This window comes from Dasypus novemcinctus, chromosome 25 (genome assembly GCF_030445035.2).
Source record: "Dasypus novemcinctus isolate mDasNov1 chromosome 25, mDasNov1.1.hap2, whole genome shotgun sequence".
Taxonomy (NCBI): domain Eukaryota; kingdom Metazoa; phylum Chordata; class Mammalia; order Cingulata; family Dasypodidae; genus Dasypus; species Dasypus novemcinctus.
In genome coordinates this window covers 44,014,909-44,028,128 of record NC_080697.1, presented here as the reverse complement: position 1 = coordinate 44,028,128, position 13,220 = coordinate 44,014,909, and the positions used below count along the sequence as shown (strand labels likewise).

The 13,220-nt window shown below is 44.9% G+C and overlaps 1 protein-coding gene and 1 pseudogene across 3 annotated transcripts in view; one reads left to right on the top strand and one right to left on the bottom strand.

Moving 5' to 3' along the window:
• Window positions 1-12,673, bottom strand: part of PXDN (peroxidasin) — a 124,306-nt gene extending 111,633 nt beyond the window's left edge. The window contains exon 1 of one of the 3 annotated variants that reach the window (XM_004477673.4): window positions 12,330-12,673. In XM_004477673.4, coding sequence (XP_004477730.1) covers window positions 12,330-12,526 — 197 coding nt within the window. In that variant the 5' untranslated portion in view covers window positions 12,527-12,673. Of the gene's footprint in view, window positions 1-9,002; window positions 9,376-12,329 lie in introns of those variants that run through there. The other 2 variants (XM_004477674.5, XM_071211847.1) reach the window with 2 other exon arrangements.
• Window positions 1,124-1,222, top strand: LOC111760307 (U6 spliceosomal RNA; annotated as a pseudogene).
• Window positions 12,674-13,220: the final 547 nt, after the last annotated feature.

The following is a 13,220-nucleotide window of genomic DNA, read 5'->3' as shown; positions in this document are numbered from 1 at the left end:
AATAACAGATTTCTCAGGGGAAACCACGAATGAGCGGACAGTGAGCAGAGCAACATCCTTAAAGTATGCAAGAAAAAAAGATCAAACAGAATCCTAGTCACAGCGAAGGTATCAGTCAAAAATAAACTTTTAGATATACAGAAGCTGAAAGAATTCATTACCAGCAAATCTGCACTACACAGAGTGTAAAAGAAAATCCTTCAAGTAAAAGAACAGAAATGTGATTTACACAAAGGAATGGCCATGCACCAGAAAGAATGTTTTTTCTTATTATTTAAATCACTAAAAAGTTGGATACAATTTGGGTCATTAGTGCTTAACTGGAAGAGAATAGGAGATTGTGAAGGGCTATCTTTTCTTTTGGGATTATATTTTTGTCAAAATTTGGCATACAAATAGACGTTATCATATGAGATTATTATTGAAAGAATTTGGAAAACTGGATATATTTAATTATTTGGGTTTGTGAAGATGATAAACATGATGTTAGTATCTTTTTTTTTTTTTCCACTTCTAAAAGTTTTATTTATTCTGCTTATCTCAAGACTCAAATAGACATTTGAAATACTGATATATCTTGGCTTTCAAATGTGTTGCTACAACTGATTTCATTTAAACCTACAGACTTCCACACATGAACAGGTAGCTTTCTAGATTCACACCTTAACCTCAATCTATATGACTGACAAACCAGGGACTTTGAAACTCTGTAAGGTCCTGGGGTTATTACAAGGAATCTGTATGAGCATTATCTTCAGTCTAAATAAACAATATATCTTAAAAGAATGGTATGACTAATAAAGACAAATTGACTTAAAATAAAATAAAAATCTCTAAAAGATAATTTACTGTTGAAACAAAATAATAAAAATGTTGGGTGAGACAATGTATATAAATGTAAAGTATAATGCAACAATATCACAAAGGTCAGAGGGAAAGAAATGGAAACGTTCTATTCCAAGGTACTTACACTATACATGAAGTGTTATAATTTGAAGGTAGGCTGTAATTAAAGACATATACTATAAACCCTAAAGGAATCACTAAAATAATAACAAAATAGTGTTATGGGCTAATGGCCAACAAAGCAAATAAATTTGAATCATTTAAAAATGCATTAAGTGCTCTCTTTGGCAGAACATATACTAAAGACAGAACAATGCAGAGAAGATTAGCATGGCCCTGTCCAAGGATGAAAATTTGTGAGGTAGTCCATATTTTCATGATTATAAAAATGTTCTTTTATCAATTTTAACAAATGTACCACATTAATGAAAGGTGTTAATAAAAGGATGGTATGTGGGAACTCTATTTTATAAATGATTTTTTTTGGTAAATCCACAACTTCTCTAAAAAAAAAAAAAAAGAGGAAAGAAGTCTGGTCACATGAAAAAGCATCTAATCAAAGAGAAGTTAGAAAAGTAGGAAAAAAGAATGAAGAACAGATAGAACAAATAGAAAACAAATAGCAAGAGGATAAATTTAAACCGAATCTTGTCAACTATCACATTAAATTTAAATGGTCTAAATATCCCAATTAAAAGGCATGGGTTGTCAAATTGGATAAAAATGCAAAACAAACCTATGTAGTACCTAGAAGAAATGCACTTGGGATATAAAGACACAAATGGGTTAAAAACAAAGGATACAAAAAAAATTTTAAGGATGGAAAAATCTGCTAACACTAAATTGAAAGAAAACTGGAGTGAAAGTGTTAATATTAATATTAGATTTCACAGCAAATTCTAATCTATTTTTAATTAGTATATTACCCCAAGAATAAACAAAGTCATTTCATAATGATAAAGGAATCAATTCATCAAGAGGATTTAACAATCCTAAACGTGCTTGTAAATGACAGCACTTTGATATACATGAGGCAAAAAGGTTAGAACCACAAGAAGGAACAGACAAATCCACAACTGTAGTCAAAGTTTCAATACCTTACTCTCAAAATTAGAACTAAGACAGAAAATCAGTAAAACCAGAGAAGATTTGAACAACACAATCAACTTGACCTAATTGAAATTTATAGACTCCACACAAGAACAGAGTACACATTCTTTTAAGTATACATGGCACGTTTTGAAGATAGACAATATTCTGTGCCATAAAACAAATCTCAGTAAATCTAAAAGGAGCCAAGTCGTACAAAATATATTCTTAGACCATACTGGAATTAAATTAGACATCATCAACAGAAAGATCTTGGAAAAATTCCCAAATATTTAGAAACTAATAAACACTTTTCTAAATAAACCACAGGCTGGTAAAGAAATCAAAAGAAAAATCACAAGTATTGGAGAGGATGTGTAGAAATAGGAACAATCATTGATTGCTGGTGGTAATGTAAAATGGTGCAGCCACTGTTGAAGACAGTTTCACAGTTACCTCAGAAAGTTAAGTACAGATTTACCATATGACTTGGCAACAACACTTCAGGTATACACCCAAAAGAACTGAAAGCAGGGACTTGAACAGATATTTGTACACAAAAGTGCATAGCAGTGCTATTTACAACTGCCAAAAGATTGAAGCAGCCCAAGTCCATCAACCCATGAACAAAATATGGTATAAACAAAATATGGTATATACACAGAGTGGAATATTATTCAGCCATGAAAGGAAATGAAGTTCTGATGCATGCAGCAACATGAACGAACCTTTGAAACATTCTGTTGAGTGAAATGAACCGGGCACAAAAGGACAAATATTGTATGATCTCACTGACTTGAAATAACTACAATAAACAAAGTCATAGAGTCATCATCTAGAATACAGCTTACCAGGAGACATGGTGGGGGTAGGAAATAGGGAATAAAAAGAAAGGAAAATTAGAAAGTACTTTGAAAAGAATTAAAATGAAAACAGATGTATCAAAATTTGTTGGATGCCACCAAACCTGACTTGGAAGGAAATTTATAGTATTAAACACATCAGGAAAGAAGAAATGTCTCAAATCAATGACCTCAATTTCTACCCTAATAAACTAGAAAAAATAATAAATTAAATTCAAAGTAAGTAGAAGAAAAGAAGTAACAAAGATTAGAGCAAAATGATGAAATAGAAAATAGAAACACTAAACAGAAAAACAGTGAAAGCTGCTGTTCTTTGGAAAGATGAATAAAATTGAAAAACTTCTAGCCAGACTAATCAGGAAAAAAAAAGAGAAAGAAAAGTATAAATTTCTTATATCAGTAATGAGAGAGATAACATCATTGCAGATTCTTCAGCTATCTGAAGGATTAAAAAATACTAAGATAACTTCCCACAAAAACTTGACAACTTATATGAAGCTGAAATGAACAAGTTCCTTAAAAGTACAGTCTAACAAAGTTCACTGAAGAAAAAATAGCTATCCTGAATAAGTTAAAATTATAGTCAAAAACATTCCCACAACAACAATTCCAAGTCCAGATGACTACACTGGTAAATTCTCGAAAGATTCAAGGAAGAAATAAAAACAATTCTATACATACTCTATTTTTTTCCCATTCATTTACAGGTCATTTATATTTTTTCTTTTGTCCATTGCCCATTTACTTTAATGGCTAGTTCTGTTTTGTTTTTTAAAGATTCATTTTATTTATTTCTCTCCCCCCCCCCCCCCCATTACCCACTGTCTGCTCTCTTATGTCCATTCACTGTGTGTTATTCTGTGTTCGCTTGTACCCTCGGCAGCACCGGGAAACTGCATCTTTTTCGTTGCGTCATCTTGCTGCATCAGCTCTCCGTGTGTGCGGCGCCACTCCTGGGCAGGCTGCACTTTTGTTTCATGCAGGATGGCTCTCCTTGCAGGGTACACTCCTTGTGCATGAGGCACCCCTACGCCGGGGCCGCCCCTGCATGGGGCACTCCTTGCACACAGCAGCTCTGCGTGTGGGCCAGCTCACTACATGGGTCAGGAGGTCCTGGGTATCGAACCCTGGACCCTCCCATATGGTAGGTGGGTGCTTTATCAGTTGAGCCATGTCTGCTTCCCCACATACTCTTTCAAAAAACTGAAAAGCAGAGAACGCTTCCCAATCCATTCCATGAGGCAAGATTTATCTTGATATACCAAAATCAGACAAAGACATTCTAAGAGAGGAAAACTAATGGCCAGTACCATTTGCAAACACAGGTGCAAAAATCCTAAACAAGGGCAGAATGATGAGAGGGGAATAAGAAAACTTGGATGTGTTTATTGCTTTGTGGTGTTGGATTTACAGAAACAGATACTTGTCAAAACTTATCACAGTGTATACTTTGAACACGTGCACTTTTAAAAATGACAATTATGTCTCATTAAAGCTGTTTTTTAAGTGAAAATTCATCAGGGCAAAGGACAAACAGGGTAAGTCACTAGGTAAGCTTCATACCTTAATACGGAACAAAAGGCCAGATGATACTGCAACTCCTCCAAGCCTTTGGAGCTCTTCAATGTTCTGTATACAACAGACTGTTCCAGACAGAGAGGATGCTTCACCAGTGACTAATCAGATGGCTCACCCCAACTATGAATACAGGCCCTCATTCCCTGAGCTCCTCAGCAGGCTTGGGGATATAAAAAAAACAACAACAACAACGCATGATCCCTGTCTTAACAAGCTGATTATCCAGGGGCAATCGGCACTGGAACAAACAAACACACACAAAAAGCCTGAAGTAAAGCCTACAGGAGAAGAGCAATATGCTCAGGAAGGTCTAGTGATTGTTGATCGGAGATCATTCCCTGCATTAGGTCCTTTGGGGTCAGTACCTCCCATTTCACTAGGCCTTCCAGTACTGAGAAGCAGAAGGGAGTTAACAATTTCCAGAATAAAGAGGTGAGCAGTGATCACAGTACATGCAGGTCACTGAGACCTTTTATCTAAGCCAAAAATATGGGGACCAAAAGGTATAACTCATTAAGCAACTAAATCATTTTCACTTAATTTTCTTGCCACTTGCAATCTATACCACAAGAACAATCATTAGGTAGAGAGATTATGGGGGATGGAACTGTATACTCAGGTTTGGACATGCTCTTGGCCTTAGTCCTCATTTGGTGGCTGTGGACCCATTGTAAATAGGATCTCTTGAAGATACGATTTCATTTAAAGTCTGGCCCAACTCGGTCACGTTGGGCTGTAATCTGAATTACCAAAATCCTTCATAAGCAGAATGAAATTTGGACCGAGAGGGAAAGAAGAACCCAGAAATCAACAGAACCCATGTTCACTGTCATGTGACAGGAAAGCCAAGGGCCAAGGCTAGTTGGCAGCCTGCCTGGAAGCACCAGTCTTTGGGGAGAAAGCATCATTTTCTGACACCATGATTTTGGATTTCTAGTCTCAACAATGTGAGCCGATAAATTCCTGTTCCTTAGACCAACCTATTGCATTGCATTTGTTTTTAGCAGCCAGGAAGCTAAGGCAGATATTTCTTAGCTTTCCCTCATTTGGTTGTGGACTTGTGGCATCTTCAGAGAAACGAAGTGATTCCATTTTTCAAAATAAACTTCAAGACAAATAATATATAATTCACTGGAATTATCAATTTTAAAAGATTTTGAAGTTATGGATGATATTATTTTAAACACCAAAAAGGTATTCACACACCAGTTAGCATATATATGCTGAGTTATGTGCAGCTACTACATAGCATGCCTAGTTTAACATTTCAACAATCCAATCTTTCATCTTAAGGAGCTAATGACCTTAATAGAGCTCTCACTAAAAGGCAAAAAGAGCCAGGCCTTTCATTGACTATTTAAAGCATCAAAAGCAGTGAAGTTTAACTGCTCTTAAACTGAATTCTCTTTTAAAGAAGTCTCATGTTCTTCTGTATGCCCAAGAAACTGTCATGATAAAAATAATTCGTAAATCTGAAGATTACAAGCTACAAGGAACCTAATCACAAAAAGTAGGAGTCAGAAGGCTCAAACTCAGGTCTCCCAATTTCCAGCCCTGAGTTCTTCCTACAGAGCTCTGCCACCAGTCTGAGCCTACATGCATCCATACTGCATTTCTATTCTATTTTCTCCTTTGCTGTCCACCACAAAAGAAAAGGCCTGGCTTCTCCAATTAAAAAAAAAAAACAAAAACCTTACAATTAGTAAATAGGAATTAAGCGAAAAGCATGCTGACCTTCCAAAGTAATGAAGGGATTAAGTCGGGAGCCTGTGGAAAGTTTTGTCATTGTTTTTGTTTCCATTTTGAATTTTGAGCCTTTAATCAATGTAGAAGACAGCTCTTGGCCAGCCTGCCCCACATCTATTTGTTCTTCTAATAAAAATGGCCCGTTTTTTACCTCTAGACAATGAGCCCTCTCCCACCTTGGCCACGCATTCAAGAAAAGCAGATCCCAATCCACAGCCCCAGTTGTAGGCAGGGACCGCAGACCGGATGGTCAGGACCTCCTGTCCTCCCAGTGATGTGGCTCAAGAGTGGGATATGTGACATAGACAATCAGGTCATTAAAACTATTCCCCAGGAAACAGATGTGGCTCAAGTGATAGAGCTTCCGCCTACCATATGGGAGGACCTGGGTTCAATCCCCAGGGCCTCCTGGTGAAAAAAAAGAAGAGAAAGTGTGCCCGCATGTTGAGCCAGTACCTGCACGAGTGCACAAGTGCCAACGCAAGTGCCGCGTGGTGAGCCAGTGCCCCACGCAAATGCCTGCGTGGTAAGCCAAGTGTCCCACACAAGTGAGTCATGCAGCAAGATGGTCACACATCAAAAGAGAAACAAGGGGAGAGTCAAGGTGAAGCGCAGTAGAAACCAGGAACTGAGGCGGTGCAATTGACAGGGAACCTCTCTCCCATCAGAGGTCTCCAGGATCAAATCCTGGTGAATCCTAGAGGTAAGAAAATAGGAAGAGAAGACAACACAGAGAGAAAAAACAGCAGGGCAGGAGGAGGGGGAAAAAACAAAACAAAACAAAACTATTCCCCAAAGTTTTTTTCTATGCCCAAGAAAGAGTGACTCATCCTCTTCTATTGAACTTAGCACTGTCAGAAGATAAGCCTACAGCTTTCCATCATCACCAAGAGGGAAAACCGAGTCAAACCAACCGAGACGGAAGTTGAGTCAAGCCATCGGGGGAGAAAATCACGTCATGACAGCAGCATTTGGGAACTGGGTATGCTGCTTTGGTCTTTTGTGGACCCCAGAAAATCCTGTTCCTAAAGCTGACCTGCTCCTGAGCCTGTAAATCCACTGTACATGGGAACTTCTGATTATACTCCGTTAAAAAGGGCCTTCTGATTAGACCACTTTTGATTAGATCATTCAGGTAAGGGCCTTTCATCAGACTGCGAGATCCAGGGTGCATCTTAAGCCTCTTACTGGAATTCTTTACAAATGGGAGACTAAAAAGCTGCAGAGGCAAGAGGGAGACCTCCACTAGCTGAGGAACTAGGAAAGAGAAAAGCCACAAATGAAGCAGCTGCAGCTGAAGCAACGAGCCCTGGAGGAAGAGGCAGAGACCAGGAGCTGCCACTGCGCCTTGCCACGAGGCAGGAGTCCAGGATCGCCCGCAGCTGAACTCTGGGAAAAGCATGTCACTTGATTCCTTGATTTGGACATCTTCCCAGCCTCAAAACTATAAGCTTTTAACCTAATAAATTGCCAATACAAAAGTCAACCCATTTCTGGTGTGTTGCATTGGCAGCCTGTAGCCAACTAAGACACTGGGTCAGGACCAGTGTGAAGTCACAGCTGCCTCCTGGATTTGAGAGTCACACAAACTAACATACTTCCTTTTTCACAACCAAAATAATCAAGACCAAAAGAGCTAAAATATAAGGACTACTTCCTTGACATATTGAGAACATACAGGAGGGGGACACATTCATCTAAGAAGGACACAGCTTTCAAGTGACAATTTTCCAATGTTAAAGTTGTGGTTGTATCTGAGCAGATAACATACTTTCTGAATGATAAGCTAAATTGTCACAGCACACACCTGATGGACTATCTCTGAGCTGGTTTTTGAATCCTGAAGGTCCCCTTCTCTTCTGCACACAGCACTGTGAGCATTTAGCAAAGGTGAAGTCATCACCTGCCTGCCACCGCCCACCCACCCCACCCCGGCATTGATGTATGCTCCCTTCAGAGCACTCAGCAGTGTGAGAAAATATTTAGGTGTGCCGACCATTCTGGAAAGATAAAGCATCAGTACTTAATTATCCTAGGAGTCCTTTCAAATGCATTGGAGCTGTGACCCGGAGACCTTGAATTCATTCTAACAGGGGAAGTTAAAAGTAAAGCGGTCATTTATTTTACATATGCCAAAAAAGCTTCACGCTTCAAGACCTCCCTCCATGACCTCCCTCCATCCCCTGCACCTGTCCGGCTGAAGCCAGAAAAGCCGTGACACTGACCTCTCACAACTACGGACTACTATCAATTTCCTTTTCATAGGAGAAGAGGTGAGCGCTTCCCAAGAGCAGAGTAGCTCAGAGGACGTGGTGAGGAATGAGGGAAGGTCTCATGCCCCAGGAAAATGAAACGGAGAAGGCAGCAAGTACTAAAAATGCTAGTCCAGCTAGACAGATCAACTCCATGGCCTTCCACCAGCCCCTTCTCCCAATCCCCAGGGAACCCAGCTGTGCCTCCGCCCACTTAAAGACAGGGATGAGCTCATTTCTGTGAAAGATAACCAGTTTTACAGTGAAAGTTAGTGAGAAAATGAAAATCTCCTTAGAGCCAAGTAAGTCTGGGGATGCCACAAAGCCAATAAAAGGGGGAGTGGGGGTGTGGGGAGACTAGCCGTAATGTAGTTGGCAAGTCCTATAGGAAAAATGGCCTGAAGACTGATTTCCCAACCTGTGTGGCATGATCCCCCAGGGGTCTGCGTGAGGCCTGCGAGAAGGTGGGGACTCACGAAGCTGTACAGGAAGTTGGCAGCAACACCGGGACATTCTACTCACGCAAAGACGGGCCTAAAAAGTGGATATTCACTCTGCCCAGACTAAAAAGGGGGCCCCGATTCCCAGAGAGCTGCACCTTCTTCATTCCCACAAGCCCCGTACTTACCTGTCCGGTCACTCTCATCACGCCGTTGGAGATTTCCCGACTTCTCCAATGCCCCCTGATAGGCCGTGTACCCCAGGAAGGCAGGAGTCAGGTGTTTTTAAACTGGGTAGTCCCAGACTACTCCGCAGGCCCAGGAAACAGGTGATGAGTTAGTAAGCAAATGTCCCTGAGAATGAGACAGACCCCTGCACCCAGTGGAGAGGGCAGAGCTCAGGGCCGCCTGCACGCTTTGGGACCCCGTCATTGTCACTCTGCAATGCTGCCTTTCCTGAGCCCACCCCGAGCTTCACGGCCTCAGATCCCCTCCTGCTTTGGGGTTCCCTGTCACCGAGTACAGGCTGCCACCGCCCGAGGGCTTGGGCATGCCCTGGACTCTCAGAGCTCAGTTCCTTCTGAAGCATCGATTCCCATGACCTCAACTGAGGCGGGACGGAGAAAAGGGAGTCAGGAAGTGAGGGGTGAGGACAAAGGGCCGAGGTCCTGCCTGCCCACTGCCAGAACACCAAAAGGAATGACTTTCGATAAGGAATTTTTAAAACGTTGCTTTCCCGAAAAAGGCTGAAGTCAAAAGGAGGGAAGGAAGGGGGCAGGGTGAAAATGTCACCCTTTAATTTCTAGTATTAGCTTTTTACTTATCATGCTGGCAATGGGCAGGCAGGACCTCTGCCCTTTGTCCTCACCCCTCATTTCCTGACTCCCTCTCTTTTCTCCATCGCCCCCACTGTGGATATGGCATAAACTCAAAAGTTAAACAAGCATTTCTACAGCAACCTCGGAGCAGAACTGAAGTCACACATCTTGATAGTGTTAGGAAGTTCTCTTCAATGCTTAGAGAGCAGCATACCAGCAAAACCAAACAGAGCCCTAAGGACGCAAGTTGCCAGGCTGACGTTTATTCTAGAACACCACGTTTCATTTCCAGTTGGAGGTGAACTCAAGGGTCAAACCAGACGTGAAACACAAGGTGGTCTTGTACCATGATTTTCTGCTGCAGACCACAAATCAAAACAAACCAATTCCAGGCCCTGCCCTGACCACATACCTGAAACATCCTAGGAGAAAAAAGGTCTGATATTTTCTAGTAACATCTGAGCAGAGAGAGAGCTGGGAGCAAGGCTAACAATAAAAAGTAAATGTTTCTGCGTGTGTGGGCTTTGTAAAGTGACTAAATTCTACCAAGCAAACCAACCCAAGAAAAGACCAGATTGGGTCCCACTGCAGCCACAGGAAGGTCCTCCAAGTCTCGTGCACCTTTCTCTGTGTAATTAATAAGATCTTGAAAATAACCTACTTTGCCCCAGTGTGCACTGGGTTTTCAATAGGGAACTGTCTTATTTCCCAAAATATACTACCCCATCACAACTATCTCTATACCTGTGCCCTCTCAGTCCACACAGCTAAACATTTCACGTTCTCCCAGAGAACAGGAGACTCGCTAAACATCACTCAGGTAGAAAGTGTCAAGTCAAGATTCACTTCTGGCGTCTAGCTCTATCCACTTCCCACTGCTTACTGATAACAGTAATAAGGGACTGTATATACTCTCTCTGAGCCTATTTCCACATCTGTAAAATGAGTATGAGTTCATTTCACTGATAATATGCTTGGTTTTTTAAGGTATTTGGTCAGAATTGATGCGATCAAACAAGGCGCTTTCAGAACATTTTTGAAAGCTATAAAACGTCATGAAAATATAAGGTATAAGTTTATGCTTATACCTTATAAATACTTTCTGGAAATCAACCATGATGTCAGTTTATTCATACTCTCGGCAACTTCTACAAATACTCTAAGTTTTAGTGCAGTACTATACCATGCATGGCAGGGCAAAGGACCCCAGTTTTGTCCTACAAACATTCATGCATTATTGTTATTTTTTTAAAGCAATGAAGATTTGGGGCCAGAGCATAATACAATAGTAGAGTCTGACCCGTGGTGAATAATGGTTTTATTGTCCAAGTTTTTCCCACCAACTCACTAAAGATTTAAAAGTATACTATCCCATTATAAAATCCACTGTTTCTGCATATGCTTTAGAGTATATGGCACCTTTGCCGGCCATTCAGATTCTCTGGGAAGGAACTATTTCAAAAGTTGAGAAGATTTCAACCGCCTTCCCTCTCCCCAAAGAGTCCCACAGGAAGCAGCCAGGAAAACTCCGTGACCGCTAAGGTGTTCTGTGGATGTACTTTGCTCTAAATGTAAGAAACACTTACCACCCACTTCCTGAATAGTTCTCTAAAATTTTTACAACGTTTTCAGGGCTCTTTAGTGGTGCCAAAAATTCTCTGGCTTAGCCGAGGAAAGTGAAAACTATTCTTGGCATTTAAAAGGGCAGCTATAAGACACCGAATTCTAGGACAGCACCTAAAGGAAGGCCTGCCTTCAAAGAATTGGAAAATGCCTCATCAAAGTCCCACCAGAACACATCAAGTCTTGCAGCGAACTCTGGTGGCCCTTCGGTGCAGAAGTGAGCCCGCAGCGCGAAAAGGTGGGAATTCCTCCCTTTTGAGAAACCCTCAACAGAAGCGGAGGTGCGTTTAAGTTTTTCGGGTTCTCGGAGAGATGCGGGGAAAAGCGCGTTTTGTAATACCTCCTGTGCATCCGAGTGTGCACGAGTAATAAAAGTCAGCCCCGCGTCAGGGGAACCCGGCGAATCCTGGTCAGAAAATAAAAGGGACAACCTGGGAAGGGCAGAGTAAGTCAGGCACCGAGGCATCCTCTTCTCAGGACTTGTGATCTCTCTCCACCCGGCTGTGCCTTCCAGCACTTAGCCAAACGCACCGAGGTCCCCTGCCCGGGAAACGGGGCAGATCGACCCGGGGGAGGAGGAAGAGAAAAAGCAAGCTGAAGAGAGAACAGCCCCCCACCCAGGGAAAGGAATCTCGGAAGGGAACGGGCGAGGTGGTGGGGTGACCCTGGATGGGACAGGGTCTGCAGGCCGCGGGCGCAGGGGAACCGAGATGGCACCGGCGCGGGGCAGACGGGGCCGAGCCCGCGCTGCGGGCGAGCTGGGGAGGGCTAGAGCCAGCTGAGAGCAGAGGGATGCGGAGCGGAGGAGGGCCCAGACGTGAGGACGAGGAAGGCGGCGTGAGGGCAGGAAGAGGATCGGAGGAGTGAAAGTGAAAAAGAGGTGGGGAACCGCGCGCCGAGCGGGACAGGGGCGCGGGGAGGGAGCGGGAGCGCGGTGGGGACTTCCCCGGCTTCTTCCCCCAACTTCCAAACCCACCGCTGGAAGCCGGAGTCCTAACAAAGGCGGCTCGGCTCCCCGCGCCCGGGGACGCACAAAAGGCTGCGGCCCGGCCCGCGCGCCCGGCCCGCACTTACAGGATGGAGGTCTGCGGCGCCACGGCTGGCACGGTCTCCAGCATGAGGTGCATGCACCGCACGGTGGTGCGGAAACACAGGCAGCGGCTGGGGCAGCCGCCGCCCGGCTTCGGGGAGACGTCGGCCAGCGCCCCGCAGCCGCAGCCCAGCAGCAGCGCCAGGCACCAGAGCCCGCGAGCCGCGCCGCGCGGGGCCATGGCCCACCGGGAGCGGCGCGCACCGACCGAGCGACGCGAGCGCGGGCGGCGGGGCCGAGGCGGGGCCAGCAGCGCAGCAGCCAGAGCGCCCGCCGCGTCCACGCGGCCCGGCTCCCCCGACTGCGCCCGCCGGGTGGCGGCGGCCGGCCCAGCGGCGGGCAGGGGGAGCGGGGGAGGGGGCGCCGGCCTTGCACATGCGCCGTGCGCCTCCGCCCGCCCCGCGCCGGACCCCGGCGCGGCTCCCGAAAGGCCCGCGGGGCGGAGCGAGGGATGCCGGGCGCCGCGCCGAGGCCCGCGCCGGGGCGAGGGCGGCCGCCGACTGGCCGAGGGGGCCGCCTCGCCGGGGGACGCGGCGGGAGGGCGCTGGGGCCCGGCTCCGAACCCCACATTCTCCGGCGGGGGGCGCGGGGCAGCCGCTTGCCCGCCCTTGCCCTCCGCTCCGCATCCGTGCCGCGGTCGTGGTGGTGCTGACAGCGCCCAGGCACGGCTCCAGCGAGCCCGCGCGCGCCCGCCCTCCCTCTCCACCTCTCTCTCCCTCTCTCCGGGTGTAGCCACAGAACTTTCAAAACAGCCCAACAAGTGACACTCTCCTCCTGCTGACCGAGGACACCGAGGCCCACGCCCGAATGAGAGGACTTGGGCAGGGCCGAAGGCGGGCGCTGGGGCTCGGTGCTCTTCGCCGCCCGCTGCCTGA